This window comes from Labrus bergylta, chromosome 7 (genome assembly GCF_963930695.1).
Source record: "Labrus bergylta chromosome 7, fLabBer1.1, whole genome shotgun sequence".
Taxonomy (NCBI): Eukaryota; Metazoa; Chordata; class Actinopteri; order Labriformes; family Labridae; genus Labrus; species Labrus bergylta.
Window position 1 is genome coordinate 16,687,119 of NC_089201.1, and position 24,326 is coordinate 16,711,444.

General features: G+C 43.1%; 1 protein-coding gene across 11 annotated transcripts in view; it reads right to left on the reverse strand.

The window, feature by feature from the left end:
* The window catches only part of plekha7a (pleckstrin homology domain containing, family A member 7a), a 161,645-nt gene that overhangs the window by 132,779 nt on the left and 4,540 nt on the right, over positions 1 to 24,326 (reverse strand). The window contains exon 1 of one of the 11 annotated variants that reach the window (XM_065956889.1): positions 9,721 to 10,133. The exons of the other annotated variants lie outside the window; for them this stretch is intronic. Coding sequence (XP_065812961.1) covers positions 9,721 to 9,872 — 152 coding nt within the window. The 5' untranslated portion in view covers positions 9,873 to 10,133. Of the gene's footprint in view, positions 1 to 9,720; positions 10,134 to 24,326 lie in introns of those variants that run through there. 11 annotated transcript variants of the gene reach the window in all.

The window sequence follows — 24,326 nt, forward strand, 5'->3', positions numbered from 1 at the left end:
ATGAGGGATTTGGGGCCGATAATGATGACTTCTGATTTGTCGCAGTTGAGTTTGAGAAAGTTGGTTTGGAGCCAGGATTTTATTTCTGTGATGCAGTCAGTGAGGATTGAGTGAGTGGCAGGAGTGATGGCTTTGGTGGCCATGTGGAGCTTAATGACGCAAGCAAAGCAGTAAAACTGGAGTCCATGGCATCAGATTATGTGACCAAGGGGGAGCATGTACATGATGAAGAGGAGGGGTCCAAGAACTGAACCTTGGGGAACACCTTGGGAGAGAGGAGCAGTGGGGGATTTGCAGTGGTTAATGATGATGAACTGGTATCTGTCAGAGAGGTAGGATCTGAGCCAGGAGAGAGCAGTGCTGGTGATGTTGAAGGTGGTTTCAAGGCGGTGAGTGAAGGATGGAATGGTTCATGGTGTCAAAAGCTTTTGATTGGTGCGAGCTGGTCGAGGCAGGAGGAGAGAGTGCGATTGTAGTAGTCAGTGAGGTCAAAGGGTGCGATGGGGTCAGGGGGAGGGTATGCAGACATGTGTCCATGAGGGCAGATGATAGGGCGTAAGGAGAGACAGTGTTGAGTTTGCGGAAGTAGATTGAGCGTTTTTGTTTTGGCAGGGGGATGGGAATGTCAATGCTTATGTTTATAGCTAGGTGGTCGGAGATGGTAAGATCCATGCCTGAGAGGTGATTTATGGAGAGACCAGTGGAGCAGACCAGATCTAGGATGTGATCGCGGTTATGGGTGGGGAAGTTGACATGTTGAGTGAAGTTGAAGCAGTTCAGTATTTCCATGAATTCAGTGGTTATTGTTGAGTCTGTGTGTCCAAGTGTATGTTAAAATCAACAAGGAGGAGGATGGAGGGAGACAGAGCACAAAACTGGGTCAGAAAATGAGAGAAGTCGGAGAGGAATGATGGGTTAGTCTTGGGAGGGCGGTAGACAACAGCCATGACCAGCTGTGTGGTGCATGAGTATTTAAAAGCAAGTGATTCAAATGAGGGAGCAGGAGGAAGGGAGAGGAGGCTAGTTTTTATGTCCTGTCTGTGTATGACTGCAATGCCGCCACCTTGGCCCTCAGTGCGTGGTCTGTCTAGGTAAGTGTATCCATTTGGTGTGGTCAGGTTGAGTGAGAGATAATCCAGGGGCTGTGCCAAGTTTCAGTGAGACAGAGGAAGTCCAGTTTATTGTCCAGTATGAATTCATTGAGAATGTCACTTTTGTTGTTCAGAGACCGGGTGTTAAACAGAGTGAATTTCATCTGGGTTTGCATGGTGTTTATGTCCAGGGGAGCTTGAGGCAGGGCTCGTAGACAGGGAGAGCGCGTCTGTTCGTTGTTGTAACGATGACGTAGTGGGGGGTGTGTCAGTCCGCTCAGCTGACCAGAGTGATGGGATGGAGTGGCCATGCTGGCTAGACCGGGAGTAAACAAACTTGCGCCGGGAGCATCTATGGATGTATCTGGGTCGTCGTAGTAGTCCAAGGGTTTTGATGGCGGAGATGCATTTAGGAGTGGAGTTATCGTTCAGTTTGAGCAGTTGTGCGATGGAGTATTTCAGTGCCATGCCAGCCGGGGATGTTGTTTTGCTGATCCTGGAGTTGTTAGCCAGTAGCCACAGGCTTGTCAACCAGAGTAACAGGCACGTCAGGGTGATCCACAGCATAGCAGTCTGAGTGGCGAAGTGGTGCTGAGTGAAGGATGTTCAGACGAACTGTAGAGGATGACTGTGTGGAAGCAGAGAGTAGAAGACAGGAGGCAGCCAAGTCAGTTGCTGGCGATAGCTGCTGACATTAGCCCCAGAGACCGGAGTGGAGGCTAGCTGGGCTAGCCGCGGGAGCAGACTAGCAGCTAGCTTGATGTGAAAGGTAGTTCTTCGGCAGTTCCTCCAGCAAAGACCGCAAACAGCGGGCCGACAGCTTTAAGAAGGGGTATAACACCATTAATTGACAGCTTCTGCAGTGCTGTATGCACCAGATTAGCAGCAGTAGTTGAGCTACAGTAAGTGTTGTCATGTCATTTCTTTCATGTTGGACTGTGAAATGTAGAGTATAGCAGCTCAAAAAACTCCTTATTTATCTGATACTGGCGTCTTTAAGACCCCTAATTGCACTGCCTGAAACGGTTTGTTTCAGCTGCTGTCTCTTTAATCCCCCCCCCCCCCTTTCTTCTGATTGGCCAGCTATCTGGAAGTTTTCGTGGGGGAGAACACTGCAGGGCTGCCAGGGGAGAACTGCCCTCTTTTGCAGGGAGCAGAGAGCCTTAGTAAGAGGTTTCACTGGCCTACATAGAGGCTTGAAGCTTTATCATGAAATTCTTGTTTTGATATCGGGGAACTATTGCGGTACTTGCAGAACAAGCCGTGTAGCACCCTCTGCAGACTTATGCTGGGATTACTCCAACATGTTTACCTCATGAGCTGAAACTTTACCCAAGTTTAATATGGGCATCCAGCATTGTATGTGTGTCAGTTTTAAAATGGGGACCAGCCTCATAGGTCAATTTTCATTGGCAGCTCATCCTATTCACACTATTTGTATAAGAGAATCAAAATGATATTGGATCATCTCTGCACTGAACAAAGTTATCTTAAAACAACAAATACACAGAAGTCACACTCATGTTACAAAAGGCCGAACAATAGGCTATACTTACGCTGCATCGACCAATCTTTTGATGCTTTCAGTTACGCTACATCATGAAAAGTCCTCTTCAGAACATCTCATTATCCGTCTCATTCTGGGGTCTTCACACTCTTCACAAAGTGGACTTGGTAAATAAAAAAGGAGAGTTTTCCATTTAACTGGCTCCTGCCACAGTGTGTGGTTTATCATCACAATACCACGGGGGATTAGACAAAAGCAGTCTTTTTACTAATGGACTGCTTTTACCGCTAACCTGATTCAGTCGAACACACACAGCGCTTGGCGGCGACCGAACAGCAGATTCACTACCAGAATACCAAACAGGTCGGCCAGCGAGCAGACAGCCCGACACAAACACTCATACAAACATGTGACTGAGAAAGTCCCACGGGCTTTTATCTGAAAATATCTGCAGAGCATTGAGCTAAACATAAAATACATGTTGATTTGTCTACCTCATGTTGCACCCAAGCCGTCCACCTGGAGGACTGCAGCCTCTTTACATGGGGCGCGAACACCAAACACTAGGCCATCAGCACCCAGTTTTGGGGCGTTGGATGCCTTTATTTAGTAGGAAGAGAGTGAATAGAGTCAGAAATCTGGGAGAGAGAGAGTAGGGGACGACGTGCAGGAAAAGAGCCACAGCTCGTATTTGAACCCGGGCCCTCCACTTGGTGGACTATAGCCTCCGTACATGGGGCACGCTCCCCAACCACGAGACTACTGGCGCCCCAAAAGGCAGTTTCTTTTTCATAAATCTCTACACTTACTGCCATGTTTATTACTTACTACTGTGTGGTATTCATTCACAGCCCATTCATAGATGTGTCAATGGAGAAACATTGTTGTAAAGTTATAACAATAATGGACTTAAATGCACTGTAATCTTTATTTCTCTGTGGACTAATCTTTTTTTATATCTCTTAGGAGGTATTTCTTACTCAAAACTTTCCCGCAGTATTGCTTAATTGTCCCTGTGTATTATGTATTTTGCAGATATGACTTTTAAAGTCTTGATGTACCACCCACACATGAGGCAGAGTACAGCAGCGAGTGACTGCATAAACAAATCTGACATCCTCCAGGTTAAACCCTTCAGGGAGACTTAGTTACAACCATTTCCCATTTCTGTCATGAGTAAATCAATATTATTACCTCGGGGGGGGGGGGGGGGGGGGGGTTTAGTCAGTGAGCTTTAGAAAAGGGAAACAGGGTGGGGGAATGTGAGGAATGTGAGGAAAAGAAAGGTGAGCCTTCCCTGTTTAGATTTCTACGTTAATCATCAACGGTGTCACATCAAGAGAGCAGTAAGTTGGTAAATCCTCCTCCTGAATAATTGACTACATCTCCAGATACAAAAGCAGCAGCTCTCCGCAAACGACAGACATCCAGGCTGACAGGACTGGATGCCTCCAGAGAACGACTCCCACCATCGGAGCAGGGAGCAGCGCACAGAGAACAAAGTGTTTCCAGAGTCAAACATGAATCCAGCTGCTTCTGCATCGTCGCCAGGCTGATGTGTAATACTGTCAAAGTGTGCTCAATACCCTGCGTCTTTAAGGAATGTCTACAATGTAAATCTGGTTCATGCGTTTTAATACCTCATAAAAGGAAACACCAGAGTATTCATGAATCTTCGGGACAAAGTCTTTCTTCGGTGCTGCAAGTATTTCACGGCTGCAGAGAATTTTGTCAGTCAAAACTGGACTAAAGCAACAAAGCTTCAGTTCAGCACCTGACCCAACGGCAATATCAACCGGGAGTGTCACATTTGTTATGCCAGTCGGGGCTGTCAGGTAGACAAAAAAAAAACATTTCCGTCAGACGTCCTTAGTGTTTCTTGTTTGTGTACTTTTTTTAAATTAATGTTAACAAATGAAGGATGTCAGATATCAGGGTATTTATAAGAACCAGAACGTAAAAGTTTATGGAAGCTCAGCTTGTAGCCCCCAATGCTCAGCTATGTAAGTGTAGGAGACACATGTTTTTCAAATGTTATTGCTTTTTACAATACAATGCAATACTGTATTTTCCCCCAGGGGGAAATGTGTCATCACAGCTTGCACAGTTGGTACATGGATACATATATACAGTGCATATGGGTAAACACGTAAAACAAGGAGAAACATATAAACTGTAGCACATAATAGTAACCATAGCAACCAATGTGAACGTCAATGTGGGAGTTTGTTCAGAGCTTCAATAGCCGAGGGGACACAGCTCTTTCCTTCCAGGTCAGAGTCCTGTATCTCCAACCTGTTTGCTGTTGTGGAGGTTTTTATTGCCAGTCTATTTGGTTTTAGAACATATTGGCTTATAAGGAAGTGGTTAGCTCTGTTGCCGCACAGCGAGGAGGTTCCTGGTTCAAATCCCCGTCGGATAGGGCCTTTCTGTGCGTGCATGCATGGGTTCTATCCAGGTACTCTGGCTTCCTCCTGCAGGTTGTCTGTCTCTTTATGTCCATATGATTGACTACAGCGAACAGTCCAGGGTTTCCCCCTACCTCTCGCCCAATGACAGCTGGGATTAGCTCCAGCCCCCCCGCAACTCTGACGGGAAAAGCGGTAAAGACAATGGATGGACATATAGGGTCAAATGTGGATACTTTGGTTATAAGAGAAATAAAGAAGGCAAGCTCAGTCAAAGAAAATAGAGCCGCTCAGCTCACAGCCCCCCGCCCCTCAGACATCCGGAGTTTGAAGAAAGTTACTCTTTTAGAGCGTCATATTCGTTCACTCTTGTTGTTGTCTTTACTGTTATGTAGAAGAGAACAGAGGATAGATTATAGATTGTAGCCTCTGAACATGGGGTGCACGGTTCTGCTAGCCATAGAAATCGTGTTCTTTTTTTTCCGAAAATTTATTTTTGGGTTTTTTGGGCATTTAATTGAGAGAAAGGACAGTGGATGGAGGAGAAAGGGAAAGGAGCCACAGGCCGGACTCAACCTGGGCCGCCCGCTTGCAAGACTATAGCCTCCATACATGGGGCGCGCGCCCTAACCACTGTGCCACCAGCGCCCCTGAAATCTTGTTCTTTTAAAAATTATTTTTGGCATATTTGCCTTTATTAGATGGAGGACAAACAATGTTGGGATGACGGGGGGCTGACATGCAGAGGAGGGCTGAGAGCCGTGAATCACACCTGTAGTCCCTGCAATGAAAACTGAAGCGTCATTTTTCATCTCGGATTGTAACCTTTACAGCTTGCCATTCAGTAATTTCTGCATTGAAGTTTCTGTTTTGTATTTCAGGGATTCATCGATACTTCTGTGAGAACAGCTGTATAAAATCCTCTCCATGATGATGTCATCAAGGTTATTTGGCCTGGTTGTTTAAAGCCTGCCGTTGTAGAATGAACAGCTCCACTTCAATCCATGTTTTTTTTTTCTTGGATTGAATTTGCACGTATCAACCTCTGTATCTGAATAAAGAAACCCGCCCTGCTGCAGTGCTGCCCAGACACAGCTCTCTGCCTCACACATCTCCAGCCACTGTGTTTGATTAGGAATAAATAAAGCTTACACTCAGGACGGGTCATCAAGAAAGCTGCCATATTTATCCTCTCAGCATAGCCTGCATATTCACCACACATGGCTCTCTAAATGTAAAATAGTGCTTTTCTGGGTTGATGTGTTTTGAAATTCAAATTTTTTGGATTCCATCTGGCCCGTGTTGTTTTTTTCTTACATCATGAAGCACACAGCATCTTTTGCTAAAATCGAAAAATAAAGGGTTGGGTTTGAGCAGTCAGGCAGAGAAAGCAGTACGATGCATCTCTAAGATTTCAAAGCTTTGCTGTGGTTTGAGACAAACTGGTGACAGGTTTGGACTGGGTGCAGGACTTAGTAACAACCATTCTGCAAGATAATACGGGATTACTGAAGCATCATTAATTATGCTGCATTCACGTGGTGTCGGACACATCGGAAAAAATGATTTGAGTTGTAAAATGCACATGAACACCTGCTGAAGACGGAAAAACAACTCGGAAACTCAGACAATAATTAGGTGCCAAACCTCCCGACTTGACGTCAGAATCGTCATCAAATGGGGGCCAAAATATGTTTTGTTAATGTCAACATATTTCTTATTAATTCAATTATTGCACATCAACTTTTTGCTCAAATATAACTTGTAACAGTTACAATTAAATGCTCTTTTTTTGTAGCATCTACACTTTTTTTGTGCTGTTCTTACTACATTCAGACTTTCCAAACTGAAATCACATGAACACAGTGAAGTTGGAAGAACGACTTCCCAACTCGGAAACTGGGACCACCCGAGCAACACATGAATGCAGCAATAGTCAACTGAAAATGTAGTCAGTGGAAGAGAGTCCGACAAGTTTTCACCGCATATTCAGAGTGATTATAGTGAGGGCTGGGACAGATCTGATTGAATACGTTATTTACGAATCAGTTATCGGACTAAAGGCGCCAATCCATGTCAGCGTTCAACAAAGATTGGTTGGCCACTTTTAGCATTCTCAACTCGCACAGTCTCACTTTGAAGACGTTTTGACTGAACTGTAAGAAGTGCTCTCAGATAGTCTCCATCAAGACGTTGAGACGAGTTGGAACAGCTCCTTCTGATCAAAAGTAAGTGGAGTGAAGTGAAAAAGTAAGTGAAGCCGGCACAAAGCTCAAATGCATTTCTTTGGAATAATTTGGAAAGAATTTTGATGTACATTAAAGGCTTAGTGTGTAGAATTGTATGACAATGTTTACATTCAAGTATATCTAAATTAGTTATATATAATTTTTTGTTGAGTACTTACATTACCTCAAATATTTCCAACAGTTATCAAAGCCAGAGAAATAGCAGAGAGGACTCCCATGATTCCCCGTTAGCCTCGTCGTCATCTTTTGTTATTGTTTTGATTGAGAGCCCCCTGTGCGTTTAAGAAATGCAGTACTGGGTTTACTCCATCCTTACACAGAACACCAAGAGAGAGGATGGCAAGAGGGAAAGGAGCTGCAGGACAGATTCAAACCCTGTTTGCCTACTTAGAGGACCGCCCCCTCGATTTTGGTCAATCAATCTACAGATGCAGCATAGTTATGTAGAATCTGTAGATAGAGATCAGAGTTGTAATTAGGAGGGTTCTCACTTATTTAAATAGTTAGTTAGTTAGTTATAGAGTATATATAGAGTTATATATTTCCCTGTAATGCAGTATTAACAAGAACGTTTCTTTCTATTACAGCCATGAAACACTGACATCTTTCCACTCAGCCCCCTCCCAAAATATAATATCATTAACATGTAACGACTGGTCAACTATTGGCTGACACAAACGTCTACTTGTCACCTATAGGACAATCTTTCTCTAGTAGTAATAAAATGATTTCAGGCATCATTTCTGCAGCTCCTTCAGGCTCGCTCGCGCACACAGCAGGATCTTTATGTTCTGACCAGCTGAGTGATTCTGGGGAAAGAGCGGAGCGTGCCAATAAAGTCAGACAGCTCTTGTCAAGCTGAAATAATCTTATGTTTGCATTCAGCTCGTGATCAGTGTGAGTGTGTGGTTACATTCAAACCCCACCCACACTGACACAAACACAACAGGAACTCGGTAGAAGTGTGTGTGTTCACTTGTGTACATTTGGAGAAACTCACACCCTCGCTAACAGGTGTGTGTGTCTCGTTTTATGTCTCCTATGTCCTGTTACAAACAATAAAGCTGACAAACTACGACACACACTACTCGTTTTATTGTGCGCCTGCAGAGCGACGCGCTGTACCGAGGAAGGTGTGTTTCACCCTGAAATAAAAAAAGCTAATGAGCTGAAATCCACTTCCTGCTCCTCAGGCGAAGCACACAAACTCCTGCCAACGTAAAGACTCTCACGGGTCAACACTGAGGGGTGTTGCAGCGCTCGCTCGCCGCTTGCAACCAATTTGTCTAAACCCTCATTCGCCTTACCTCGCTGGTCGCCTGAAGGCATGTGAGTGGAAGGCCAACAATGCACTTTTCAGAAGCTCCCCACGAGGGGGTATAATAAAGTAAAAAACAACAGTTCAAAACTATTAACTTTGGAAACGATGATTAAAATATAATCAGGCAGGAAAGCTGATTTAAGGATGTTAATAGGGATGTTAATAGTTATTTCTGTGTCAATTAAGCATCAATTAAGCATTAATTAAACTGTGCTGGTTTACATACGAGGGGAAGCAGGCCCATGAACAAGAAGTACAGCCCCAGCTTGTGGCAGGCGGCTGCGTTACAACACAGACACAACATTCAACCACCATTATAGGCCGACATTAATCTGCGGTATCGTGTTAATCGTGCTGAGATTAAGATGGTAAAATGATAAATGGACTGGAGCTTGAGTGGTGCTTTTCTAGTCTTCTGACTACTCAAAGTGCTTTTACACCGCAGGTCACACCTACACAATCACACACTGATGGCAGAGGCTGCTGTTGACAAAGTAGTGGAAGCAACTTGGGGTTAAGTTTCTTGCCCAAGGACACATCCGACATTTTGCTGCAGGAGCTGGGGATCGAACCCTTGGCCTTCTGGTTGAGAGACGACGACTCTACCAACTGAGCCACAGCCACCCACGATCTAAAATGATGTATTCATTTTAAATTACATTATCACAAGATACAATAACATGTGCTATTTTGTCCCTTTAGGTGCACCGTAGTTAAGCCACCACATTGTCTCCCTGTAGTCACAGTGATGGAAAAGAACGACACTGCTGCACCTTTGAACGTCTCACTGAACACAAAAAAATACTCTCATCCTCCCCATGAGATCAGACGTTTTGATTTTGTATTGGTCCTTTGAGCTGTTTTCATTTAGTATCCAAACAGGAAGTGAAGTACCCTTATCTTAAGATGGTACTAAAATTCAAAATAAAAGCATGACAAAAACAGGTTGAAATGCAAAACAATAAAATTTCAAACATGCAATCAAAATTCAGATTAATATCGATTAACAATGTAATTCTGTGAAAGTCGCCAATATGGCAGCTCGATTGGCTGTCCTGACGTGACCACGTTTGAAGTTTCACACAGTGCTGTTGCATACGATAGGGTCACACCCTGGGGATGTAGTATCTGACCATGGACTTACCTCGTGTCACCTGTCAGGTTCCATGTGGAAAACTCATGATCATGAAGGCTAGTGACCGCCCTGCTCGTCCACGGCCAGGCAGCGTGACGTTTAATAGTAACCAGCTCATGACCAGCCTCCTGTGTAGGGTCACGGCTACAGCAGGTACCCATCCTTTCACAATAAAAGGTCCTCTTTACTCTGTATCTCTGAAACCTCACTTTTAGCTGCTGGAAACTTTTAATTTAGATTCCTCCCGTCAAGATGTTCATCTCAAACCTTTAACATGTAACATCTGTTTCTCTCGCCGCTGTTTTCCTCCTCAGTCTCAAACTTTACGTTCAAGAGAATCCCAAGAAAAAGTCAGAAAAGTAGATCATAGACTTTGATTTCTAAGTGTCATCCCGTCTGTTTCTCCCCCGTCTCTCCTGTCCTCTCTGTCTCCGACCTCCCCGGTTCTCCTCACATGATTTCTGCTTCTCGGTTGTGTTGCTAATGTTTTGGCGGCCTGGCCCTCCTCCTCCTCCTCCTCCTCCTCGCTGACAGAAGTGTTACTGTCTCCCACAAGCAGCCAGACTTTAAGAGCCACAACATTGTATTAACCATCTTGTTGTTTCTCCTCGCTCTCAATTTGCATCCGTGTCCTTCAATCCCTCCCTTTGTGCGCGTCCTCGATCGCTCAGTGTTGAACACAGATGGACCCCCTCCGCACTTTTTCCGCACACAGCAGACATGTAGAGAAAAGAGCGAGACGACCCGGTCCCACGTTATGGAGGCGCGTGGGCTCGTCATGTGGAGAAATTCAGCCGGCTGTTGGTGCATGTTTCCATTCGTAGGCTCTTAATTCCATGCATTTTTCCATATTGGATATTTTTCATAACTATGGCAGATATCGTCAAATACAGCGCTGGTGGTCTAGTGGTTAGAGCGAACACCCCATGTACAGAGGCTGTAGTCCCAGACTCGGGTGGCCCGGGTTCAAATCCAGCTTGTGGCTCATTTCCTGCACATCATTCCCCACTCTCTCTTTCCCTGATTTCTGACCCTATCCACTGTCCTGTCCCCACAGAGGAATTTAACAACCCTCCCCAAACAAATCTTAAAAATAAAAAAAAATGCTGCAGTGCCTTGGCTGTGGCTCAGTGTTTCAAGTAATGACACTAAACAAACCCGACATTCTCCACCAGTTTGAAGTTTTGATTTTACTCTGAAAATATTCTCACAGCAGAGATTTTCCTCTGACATCTCGCTCAGGGTGGGAAGCTTAACATGTTAACTCAGGGTGGGATGCCAACAGTTAGGGTGAACACAAACACACACACGACTTTGACCAAAGAGAAGAGGTTTGGTCCACTTGACAATCTTTCCTCATTACTTAATGCAGTGGTTCTCAACTGGTGGGGTCGGGACCAAGAGGGGGGTCGCCGAGCTATTTTCAGTGGGTCGCGAATGTTTGCCTGGAAAAGTCTATGAAGAGCTTTTTAAAACATGTTTGTTTTGTTCAGTTTCTTACTTCCGTCACATGTTTTTGTACCAACTGAGGTCAGTCAGTAAGTAAATCTGACAGGTCGAAAAGTATCAGAAATTTGGGTCACGATTCTTTCAGGAGTAGGTGGTGAGTCCTGAGGCAAGATGAGTTGAGAACCACTGACTTAATGTATATTAGCTCTTTAACCTACGTATGTGTATTTCCAAAATCTGGAGAAGGTAAGTGAGTTACATAGAGTATAAACTGTAAACATCTAAAATAAAAAACGCCTCTTTGAAAGACAGATCCGTCCGGTTCTTTATCCTGAGTTTACATCAAATTTACATTTTTACATTCTGTGCTTTGTCATTCATTTGTGGTTTCTTCACTGCCAACTTCCTGTTTCTAAGACCCGGCGCGATGACTGACACTTTGCGGTCTCTTCATGTGAATTTCTAACTCAGGAGTGTCGTTTTGCTACAGAAATCATGTTGATTTGTTTACTGTGAGCCCGTCTCATGCTCATCCCTCAAAGAGTGACATGACTTCACAAGGGTTGCAAGACTTTAAACCCCACAAAGGAGCAGGAATTAAACTCTGGAAAACTCAAAGCACGGACGAGGATATGAAGGAGTAGTCTTTGGTGACGCCCAGTCCTCATGGAGGCGCTCGATGGTTGACAGGTTGTTGACGATTATGTAATGGTCCTAATGCTGATCAGACAGTCGACACATGGCTGGAGGGAAGATGAAATTCCATGTATGACTCGGCTTTCTTCTTTAACATGCAGGAAATGGACTGCAGCTGTTCCCAGTCCATCGAGAGACACGCAGCCCTGCACACAAATCGGCTTCTTTTACGGCTTGATTGACATTTAAAGAAATGTTTAAGTGAGGAGCCTCATCTGTATGCATGTGCAGGAGCGACATTTACCTGAAGAACAATTTGTCACAGAAATCTGACTTTCATAAATATTGAAATTGCTCTGCCTTGTTTTTTTTTTGATTCAAATAACAGCAGAAGAAAGCCTGTCAGCTTCTGAATTCTGCACGATGAAATAATTATTAAAAAGAAAAGAGGGACGTGTAGGAAGGCAGCAAATAAACATTATTTAAAGATGATAACAAGAGAGAGAATCATCCTAACTTTACTCAAAGTTTAGAAGTTTAGATGTGTAGGTGTTTCTTTGTAGAGTTTTTCTTTCTCAACTCTTTCATCAATTATTTGTTTTTGTTTTTTTCTTTTTGGAAGCAGCTGTCAGTTTGTCTCACACCGAACCGGACACAGCAAACATTTCCGGACTTCATTTTTCACCCGTGCGGTCCGTCGCTCTGCTTCTATCCGTACATCTGATCCTTTCTGTTCCCAGAGAGCGTCATGATGGACCACATGACGGCCTCTGTTAGTCTCTGTGAGAGTCTGAGGATTAATAAGGCAGCCTCGGGGCAAGGTTAAATATTCAAGACTTCCATTTTCAGACTATCTTCAAAGATAGGATTGAGCTCACACACACACGCACACACACACACACACACGCACACACGCACACACGCAACTACACTGTGAAATTACCCCAAGGAGTAATCTTTGAATAAAAGTGTGAGAAAGAAAAAGAGAGCTAGAAGAAGAGGAAGACCAAGAATAGATGTCTCCAAAATAAAACATCCGAGTTAAAAGAGAATTTAAAACAAAGACAAGAAATATAAACAAAACACTCAAGAGGTGCACGCTATTGTTGTCGTACTCGACATCAGTGTTGGTCTCTAGACCACTTTTTGAAGGTTTGGGTCTCATCTCGTCATCAGAGGCATTTTGATTCGGTCTTGTCTCGGTAGAGCCCGGATTTTAAATCAAGACCGCTACTGACAGGCTTTCTTTCCACATTATTTTGATTCAAAGGATCATTATTTTCTAAAACAATGAACATTTATTCTGTCATAATTAGATTTCTATCCCCCGGGTTATGGCCGCAACTGTCCCGGTGTTACAGTCTAAGTGAGTGACACAAGATGATGATTTTTCAGTGATATTTATGATCTTGGTCTTGGACGTCACACTGAGTATGTAGTATGAACTGAAATCATTTGAAATACATCGATTGGGAAGATCAGGGCCAACACCGATACCAATGTTTGAAATAACAATTTAAGCCGATTGCCCATTCCGATGTTTGTCTTTGACTTCTTTTTGTGTAAGACTCCTACAATGCAACATTTTCTCTCATGTTTGACATGAAAACATGTCAGAGTTTGACTACGCTTCATCGCTTCATGCCACATTATGGCATCACATTATTGACATCTGCGTTATGTTAGATCGCTTTTTCCCCATCAGACACGGAGCAAAGAGGCGGCAAAACTACAGGGAATATCATACATTTGAAAAAAGAGCGCCGGTGAAGTCAACAGCGCCTTTCTGAGAAGTTGAAAGATTTTCAAATCGAAGCGCCCGGAGTGGCTGCACCAAAAAAAACTCGGCAAAAAAAAAAGCTGAATGTTTCGCCTTTTCTCTGGGCGGCCGCCTGATGCTGCAAACGCCCTCTCCTTTTTGGAAACAATGGGGAAAAAAAGACGCTGGCTCAACACGGGGTTCTAAGGAAGTCTTTTATGGGATATTCATTTCTTACATCTGTCGCCTTCTTAGAATCTCGAGCATCAATTTGCCCTGAAATTTTCAGAAGTGCATAATTCATAATGGCTTTAAAGAAATGGCTTGCTGTTTATTCCATGTTCTGAGTATGAAGCTCAAAGGATTTGTGTAGTAAGGACTTTGACCCCAAGCTCAGGTAGCAGAAGGGGTTCAAATCTTTCACTTACTGCTGAAGGCTTGATACCAAAACACCTCCGATCTGCTAAGACATCAATGAATCATTTAAAAGTAAAAGTGCCTTGTAGATTAGTGTTGCTAGGACCAAAGGGAGGGGGGGGGGGGTTGATTGGGTTTTGGCCACAGCACCACTTCAGAACTGAGCTGAGAAATATCAACTAATGAGGAAAGAAAGAAACCGTGATTAAGAGTTCAATGGAACAATTCTGACATAAAGATGACAGAGAACAGAAGACGATCATTTGTTTGATGAGTGTTGGAAAAAAAAAAAGATTTATTGTACAAAAAAGTTTATACCAACGATGATGAAGATGTTTGTTTGATAAATATCTGTGATTCTTGACGTCAGCTCTGGTGATCTGAAAGAGAATAAAAGAAGCCTTTTCTCTTTTATCTGAGTTTCTACAGTTACTATGAAACAAGGAAACAAGAATGTGTTCAACTACACACACACTCTCACTGAGCTGTTGATCAATCATTAGCTAGCAGCGATGCTGACTGTTTCCCTGTGGGGTTTCTGTTTGAATACCATCAGTCAGACTCAGACAGAAACATTGACTCACTGCTCTTATCAGACTCTTACCTTCCATTAACGTCACTCCTGAAACAAACGGAGCTCACAGCTTTAAATCAAAGATCTTCAGACCTGAAACGCCATCAAAATGTCACATTTGGATTCCAAATGTTACAAAAGCGAACGGATATGTTGTGAGGTTTTTATTTCACTCAGCTCACGGGGTAAACATACGCTGGATTTCCTGAGATGGCTTCAAGCCTCTACTTAGGGAAGTGAAGCCGTTTGCACAGGTTCTCTTCTCCAAGCACTAGAGAGCTGCCCCACCCTGGCAGCCCTGCAGCGTTCTGCCCCCCTGGAAAGGCTTCCAGAGAGCTGGCCAATCAGAAGAGAGTGGGCACATGGGGAGGGGGGCCTTAAAGAGACAGCAGCTGAAACAAACAGTTTCAGGCAGAGGCTGGCATCAGATAAATAAGGAGTTTTATGAGCTGCTAAAGGTTTCACAGACTGACAACATGAAAGGTGAACATGGGAATAATGTGGGATCTTTAATTATATGTATCAGTCTTGATACAAGGACAGTTTGTACTGGAGGGTGATACCTCTACAGATAACTGTAAAAAACCTTGTGAAAAATAATCTTGAAATAATCTTCACCTAAAAATCATTGACTGTATATCATGATGGATGACACGTTTCTTCCTCCTCTTATACTATAATAAAGCCAAACTACCATATCACATGACAAACACACATGACAAGCGAGAACACACTTGTCAAAGGTTCAGAGAGACCGAAACGTCATGATTTATTCTAATTAATTGGTGATGCTGAGCGAGAGTCGTGCGCAGGATTCTTTCTTCTCAGTGTGATTCTTAAATGTTGAAACTGTAATTATAAACAAGAGCTGTGAATTCAAACCTCACTAGTGACTTTCTGGACTGATAAGAGAAGGACTCCCCATCCGTCTCGACCTCGCTCAACCTCTCAGAGAGGAAGAGGAAAATAAATGAGGTCAGCAGGTGAAGGTGCAGCAGAGGAAGAGAGAAGGGTCATCTGTCATGACTGACCAAAAACCAGCTCTCAGAGAAAGAGCAAGAGAGCCGGCACAGAGGAAGAGAGAGAGAGAGAGAGAAGCTGCCTCCTCAGCAGATACTCTCTCTCCCTCTGGAAGCTCCCTGACCTGAACTTGATGAAAATGTTCTCAGCTTTTTCCAAAGTTGTTCTCGAACAAAAAGAAAAAAGACCCTTTCTTTCAAAAGCTTCTACGTTCTGTCTCCTTGAGAGGCAAACAATCATCAAATATTTACTCAGCATTCCTGCACTGACTTGATTCTTTGGCTTTAAGCGGAACAAAAAGTGGTGAAAGTATTCAGTCCAGCCAAACCACAACATCAATACACACGCTGTGATTTCATCAGAAGTTCAGCGCTGTATCGGACTCAGAAGCAGATTTTATTTTTAGGGCTCAATGCAAAGCTTTGACTATTCTTTCTTTTGGTATTCCAGTTCGGCATCAGATCAAACCTCAATAGCAGCAAACATGGGTCTCATTTTTCACCTGTAAAGCCTCTTTTCACAAAGCAGTCCAGTTCGGTCCGGTCCGCTGCGCATTTATTTGTGTTTCCACTGTCGAAAGTTGGGAATGGCACCAAAATAGCTGATCCATACTGTCCTACTTTTCTTACTTTTATGATTATTTTTTACTTTGGCTGAAGGACCCATGTTGAGAGTCTCTGCTCCAGACTGCAACAGTGTATGTCAGGGCTTTTCAACTCTATTGTTAAGGGGGCCACATTTTCAGAAAGCTAAGGAACCAGGGGGCCAAACAAGCGAGCCCACCTCAGCAGTACACTGCGCAAAAGCCACTTTTTCAATCAACAACACAAGCTTGTGATAGGCTGCTAGCACAGGACCAAAGATGTTCTATTAAACGGGAGCGCTTTGCTGTTTTTAACACAGTCATTCACAAGTTTTCCCCCCTGTTAAGAATTTATTTAATTTTTATTGGAACAGATCCGCGGGCCAGTCTGATGTCATCCGCCGGCCAGAGTTGGCCCCTGGACGGCCAGTTGAATAGGCCTGGCGTATGTGCTTCAGACTGAGAATCAATGGAGTTCAGCAGAAATATATGTTAATGTTACTCTGAGTTTCAGCTTTTACTCCTCTGGGAGAAGATTCAGGGTCCAGGCTGAACAGCTATAAACATTCGTTCATTTGTCCCGATGTGCGTTAATAAGAGGTCATGTAGGATGATGTGCCAAGGGGCTGTGCAACAAGTCAATATGTCACAGCTGCAGGAAGGTTTTCTGCTTTTATTTATATGTGGAATCGTATGATCTCTATTTATGTACTTTAGAATTCTCTTGTAACTGCAGGACTCTCTGGGGACAGGGTTAGGGTAGTATGTTGTATCTTAAGAATGTTCTTTGAGGACTTGTTTAAAAACTCTGCCTCAAACTCAGCCTTTCATGCTGTCAATGCTGTCTTACTTTATGAACAATGACTCAGAACCAAGAGAGCAGAGATTCAACTGAGAAATGTGAGTCATTTCAGGGTCTTTGTTTTTGTTTTTTGGGTCTGATGTTCTGAATCTCCTGTCATGTTGCATTCCTATTAAGCATTTCAGCTTTGCAGCAGGTAAATCCTTCAAACATTTAAACTCTTTCATGTCCACTTTGGAGGAAACTTCCAGCCAAGAATAAACCTTTGAAATGTGTGAAGAATAGAGTCATGAAATGATTCACCTGGACACCTCTGAGAGTTACTGATTGACCCTCATAATCTGAAGTCTACTGAAACACAATCATGAGGCTAAAATAAACAATTCTGCTAAATGTCGCTGAAGCAGAGAAGCAGGTGCTGGAAGCAAAGATCCAGAAAGCGAATCATTAAGTGCAGAATACAAAGCATTGGATACACACGGCGTCCTTGGGCTGACATTTACAAGAAGTTATCTTAAACCCTCCTGCAGTTTTCAAAAAGCAAACACAGGAACCGGTTAGCACCTTCAACCACTGAAGACAACAGAAACGCCATTGTTGACAAAGCGTTCTCTTCCAGCCTTTATTTGTCTGCCAGAGAACTGCTGGTTCTTTGGTTTACCACGACAAAACAAAGCCTCTTTTTTTCATCTGAGGACAAAGAGCAACAGGCGGTGAGCACAAACCAGCCCTGTGTCCTCACGCCTTTAATATGATCCATCAGTTTTTATCAGCAGCTCCACAGAGAGCGTCCACCAGGAAAGAAAAAAAAACATCTGCTTTTCTAAAAGTATTGCATGACAATGTCCTTTCTGAGTGGGCAAAACAACCTGAAAGCAGCCATTCAGGAGGACTCGGCCTAATGCAGCATGGCCTTCTCTGTACACAGAGTCTATATTTAGGTCTATTCAGAGCTGTGTTCACCTGGGGACCACACACCTCTCTTTCAAAATCAAGATTTGAAAAATGGAAACAGCTGGGCCAGCTCATATCCCACATCTTTCCGGGGGACGCAGGAATATTTTCTGCTCTGACTCATCCTTTCATTCTTCTTATTGGTTTTCTGGGAGGTCTATGACAGAGACATTCAAGGTTATCCTGCTGTTCATTGAGAAAGAGTGTGAGCGGCTGTGTTTCTTTTTTCTTCTTTTTTTAAACAGAAATGCAAAGCTTTTAACCAGGTATCTATTCATGCTGAGCACTTTGAAGGACTGGATGTGTGTCATTGTGAGCTCACTCTATGCAGACAGTAAGCCCACCTCCTCAGCAAACCTTTAAGGGTTTAACAAAGTCATGAATCAAAATCAGAGGTCCCGGTGGTACCTACAGTCAACACAAACACAGAGCCTTTAAGGTTTGAGTCTTGGAGGTCATACTCCTGACATTAGTGTAAGCTGCTTTGAGATAAGCCTCTTGGTCACAGCTTGGTGATACGATCATTGTCCTTACTCTGACAATCAAGCAGCGTTCAAATCACTGCAAAGTCAGCTTTCTGCAGAGACGTCACCTCGGTGCACTGCAAACTCCTGAGTCATTCATCAGCACTGAGCTCGAGAAGACTGGTTTTACATTTCAATTATGAGTTTTAGTTTTTATAAAACAGTTGACGTTATATCAGGATGTATCTGTTTTGGGAATGTATGCCAGTCAATGTACAAGTATGATGCCATGACTTATACGACACAATGAACTGATAGTCCTCATCTTCATGTAATGATGGGGGACATGAACAACGATAGTGTAGCAGACTGCAGTGTCAGTTACAGCAGGCTAAATGTCAGAAATCAGTGTTTTACCACTAATGAGAAGGTTTTTAAAAATGTCCATACTTTGACACATTTCGATCATTTTTGATACCACATGTTTGAAAGGTCACATATTATCCTCCTTTTCAACAAGTTTAAATAAGTCTCAGAGCTCCTCAAAACATGTGTGTGAAGTTTCTTGTTCTAAATCCACTCTGATCCTGTATTTGATCATGCCTATAAACCCCTCTATTTCAGCCCTGCTCAGAACAGGCTGTTTCTGTGTCTGTAGCTTTAAATATGTAAATGAGCTGTGTCTGACCACGCCCCCTCTCTGGAAGGGCTTGGGTGTCTTGGTCTTTCTCGCTCCATGGCCTATTGTTTACGGTGAGAAGGCAGACTCAGAGGGCAGAACAAACACCTAGCTGTGGGAGTGTCACCCACCTGGGGGAGGAGTTACTGCCCTTTGTGATGTCATGAAGGGAAAAAAAAATCTCCAGACCGCCTGTTTGAGCACACATTTTCTGAAAAGTGGAGCAGGCAAAAGACGGAGAGGATAGACTTTTCTCATAATTAGAGGGTTTGTGGAGAAACTAGGGAAACTAGGGAGTTAGAAAACAAGGTGAAGTGTACTTTGCATGATATGTGACCTTTAAAATCAAAATAAAATCTCTAAAAGCTTTAAAACAAAACAAAAAAACAACTACAGATCCTCAGTCATGGTTTGAAACAAAGCTGCTGCTTCAACAACAAGAGAGAGCACTGTCTGCATCGCATAAATCTGTTAACAAAATTGCGGTGATGAAACATTGCCAAAATATTTGTGCAACTTCCCCGATGTAAAGGTTTGCATGCACTTTCTTGGTAATTAAAAAACAAGAAAATTACCCAGTGTTGGGGGACCAGGATTTCATTTGGTTTTTACTTGTATTATATACAAAAAAAAAGATCTGTCTATTGTTTATTATCATACTGGTATTGGAGGGATAATGGCCAATACTCAAGTCTAAATCAGGAAGGAATAATGCATCCAAATGTACCTGATTATTTTGCTGCAAATATTTAATTTACTGCAGAAAAGTGAAATCAACAGCTTTATATTACAGGAGGTTGTAAACAGAGTCAGAGGTTCCACAGGTCAGTGACCGTGTCTCTCACACCTTCAGATTAGAGAAGCTGGAGGATAATGAGTCAGGACAGGACTCATCCAGCTGTCTTCAGCACCAACACAACCCTGACTTCTCACACTCTCCGCCTGGCTTTCTCACATTTTTCCGTCCCTTTCTTTCTCCCTCTACTTCCTGCTGGCCTTAAATCCCCTCCAGTTGAACCCAGTCATGCAGGAGGTTGATCCCTCCTTGGATCTTATCCACACCTCTCTGTAGCAGGAGCCCCCTGCTGGTGAGAGTCTGCAGGATACAGGGAGGAGAAGGAGCTCCTGAAGGCCCCTCAGAGCGAGGTAAGAGAGGATGACACATCTCATGACACATCATGTCTGTTTGCATGTACGTAGGTATGAGCGTGAGCAAGCACAGGATAGAGGACAAATAGTGGGAAAGTGAGACAAACAAATGACTATAGCACACACTGACACACATGCTGATAAATGCTGCAGAGAGGTATGTGAGGGGAGGGGGGGGTTAACCAGCGGAGGTGGAAGTCGTCAAACAAACTCATACTTTCGTCCCACTTGTCCACAGGGGGACATAAGAAGGCGCTGTTAAAGCAAGCCCGGGCAAAGAATGACTAAGAGGGTCTGTTGGGGAAGAACAGGGGGGAGAAAAAACAACAAGGAAACAGCCAGAGGCAGACACAATCTGTTTGCTGATGCCGATGCTGCTACGTCTACAATGAGCTCATCAACACTTTTGGGACTCGCAAAGGTTAACAGAAGAAATATATATTGCCCTGAGTGTCTGTAGGAAAACAAAAACAAAAACAGGAGTTTCATGTTCTTATGCTAAACGCTGCCCATAAGGCGTTAAACGATGCCAAATTCTCTTTATTTAGCTGGAAGCAAAGGCAACATTTACTCTGCTCTTAGTTTATATTAACAAGTCCAGGAGGCGAGATTATTCATCCCTCAACAGAAAACAATAATGAAACCTGCATAATTAAGTCTTATATTAAGCCAAAAGGTCACTATTTCCAGCAGATCAAAAATGGATTTTCTTGACTCTCCATCATTCCCTTCTAAATGTTTGAACATTTCTATATTTGTGGGTAAAAGTGGACTTGACGGTTTCCATGGCGAGGCAGATTCTATGTTTCCTGTAGAATAAAATGCGTCTGAATTTAACCTCAGTATAAAGAGGAACTGACAACAACATCCTAGTTTGGGTTTAAAGAGTGAATCGAAGCAAAGTCAAAATAAATCATTTTTGTGGCCATCATGAGTATTACTCATCCTTTGTTCCATCACACATCATGACAATGCTTGTTTATGGTGTTAGTTTGATGTCATGAGGTGGATATTACGTTTGACTCGTCATCTGAGTGTCATGAGCTCAAACGAGACCTTCAAAGGGTTTGAATCCGGCCTGCGGCTGCTGTACCGCATGTCATTACCCACTCTCTCTCTATCCACTGTCCTATCTCTACAATAAAGACAAAAAAAGGCCCAAAAATAAACAATAATAACAATTTGACTAATCAATTGAAAAAAAAAAAGTATCTAGACGGGAACTATGAAATATGATCTATAGTGATGTTAGAATCAATACATTATCACTGAACATAATATCAAGATACTCAAGTTTACGTCCCTATGTTCAACATTTAAATCATTTGAATCCTTGAGTTTAAACTTTAGGATAAACAGAATGTTTTCTCTCCGGTCTGTTGATATTAAGTCATTGCAGAAGAAGAGGATGCAACCTATTTAAAAAATCTTTTAAAACTCCAGTCAATCATCAATAATAGAAAACCATGAAGAAGCTCACTCCTCAGACTGAGACGTGCTCCATCGAGTGGTCGGCATCGCTTTGACTAAAACAAAATGCATCTTACAAAAGAAATAAGAAGTTACTTCAAGAGTATCACTCTTGGCTTTGCTGTGTTTGTTTGGATACTTTCTAAACCACAGAGGACATTTCTCTGGGCTCCATTAAAACAATAAAAAGAAACATCTGAGAGCGATTCAGTCCGCTGTGAGATACGACGTCTCAAGCAGCAGATAGTTTCCTGTTTAAGAGCGAGGGATGAAATGAGGTTTCTTTTTCTCCGAATAAGTCGATGCCAAGAACTCTGTGAGAGTCTGAAGACAACCATGCAGAGACACAGGGGGAGCTGTTTTTCTTTTGCTTGTATTAAAAACATGAAAAACATTTTTGGGATAGAAGAGGATCCAGAACAGACAGCCGAGCAGCCCCGAGGGAGGGGCGGGGCGGGGGGGGGGTGTTATATAAACATGGCCTCTAGACAAACAGCCCCCCTCCGATGTGAAGAGGATATTGGACTTCAAGTTTGTTATTACTTCACCTTTCATTTCTGCTCGAGAAATACCGTTCATACGCCAATTAAAAGTTTGGAGATGGAGACAAATATTGTTCTCAGGCTGAAGGAGAAGAGAGTTATATTATCCGACTCATAAAGAAAAAGGCTTCTGTTCACACCTGAAGAGAAAGTCACAAAAACGCCACAGTACGACAGTCGACTTTAAAAGCAGTCAACAGGTTTGTGTTTGGAAGGCCAGGCACACACTCAAAAGATTTCTCACTCTCCACATGGCCACACATGAAGACAAATCATGACAGATTAACAGTTCACTTCTTAGTGTAGTGTGTGGAAAGCAACGAGACGACCAACTCAGCACACCACACACACCAACAGACTCATTCATCAGTCCCGAGTATCATAATGTGTAATCTTGTGCGGTCAAAACTTAACAAATATGATTGTCAAGCTAAATGTGTTTAGCTGTTAGCTGGTATATCCATTACAATAAACATTTTTGGCTAAATTCAGTCAGCGCAGGCCACTGACAGCTGTCGCGTTACAGACTGTTAAAGTAGCAGGGATTGTTTGCATTGAAGTCAGTGACAGGTAAATCCATTAACCTTGGCGACTCAGAGTTTCTCAAACTTCATTACTGCTTTGGACAAGAACATAAGGTGCTGAACAAGGCCGCATCACAAGATTACCACCTGTGGCTTTTCTCCCTTTAAGGCATCAAGGTTGAGCATTTTTACATTTTGGGAGAAATTCCACAGATGCTCCACAGCTTTGAACATTAAGACCGACTCACAAACAACAGATTGTTAACAGCTTGATGGCCAATTAAAATACTGAATGAGTTTGAGTTTAAGGCAAAACAGGAGAAGGTGGGGCTTAAACCAACGGTTTCATTTTAGCAGAAATTCACATATCACACACTTGCAGAAATCTCCTGAAAAACTGCAGACATTTCCAGGAGGAGCTGTATGCGTGAACGCAAACAGACAAGTTATTCGCTCAAACTTCACCTGGAGTTTCTCCTTCCAGACCCCTAGTATTTTTTCCACAGGAAGTCCGAGTGAGCTGATGTGAGAACTCAGCAGGATATTCTCCAGAGAAATCACCTCGAGCCAATAGGAGGGGGGGGGGGGGGTAACGTTTAAATCCTGTGTTTGCTGCACGGTGCATAGAGTGTAAACATGCGACCATTACGATCTCCATGCACGTCATGAAAAGGCTGCATTACATTTTCTATTTCACAGTGTGGCGCTCTTTTCTTGATGTTTTCCCTCCTTTGGACTACACTGAGCGTTTATATAAAGGCAGGTCTTACCTCAGAAGACCCCGCCCCCCCCCCCTCCTGTCACACAGGGATAGTCTCCCGCTGTGAGGAGTATAATGTGAACAGCCAGGTCAGGAGAATCTCCGGAGCAGTCCTCCTGAAATTGTCTAGATATTTTGTGTGCATATGTGAAAACAGCTTCACAAACATCTGAGTAACACATCAGCCCACAACACAACAGCTTCAGTATTTGCCCGGATGGATTCTAATTAACATCAAACACAACGACATACTAAGCTGACTTATGTAAAACAGCTTCAACACAGTTTGTACTGAGGCAGTTAGCATTAACAGCAACATGAATGACCTCCGACTCCTGTTCTCTGCACTGACACTTTAATCTCCGTCTGCCCGATAACGAAGCACGGAGCCAGAGTCGTAAAACACTAAATCCCAGCAGAACTCAAAAGCATCTGATGACTATCAGATGACCGACTGAGACAAGAAATCTGACAGTCACAATGTGAATGTTTTTCTGTCTTTAGAAGAAGTGCGGTCTTAATATGAATATTCAGCAAGTGGAGAAATCAATTATCCATCAGGGGGCTTTGCAAACAAACCCACGCAATGAAAGCATCATACAGACCAACTATATGTACGGTATGAAGAGGCAGAGCCCAGTCCAAAGTTACACTGAAAATTAACAAACTGAGGTTTTTTCTTTTCTAGTATTTAATATGCAAGATTCAAGCAGCCTATTTTTACTGATAGATAGTGGCATAAAAAAACAAATATTGGTCAAATAGTGAGCTTACAGCAATGAATTTCAGTCTGCAAAAAATCGTTTTTCAGATTTCATTATCAAATTAGAGAC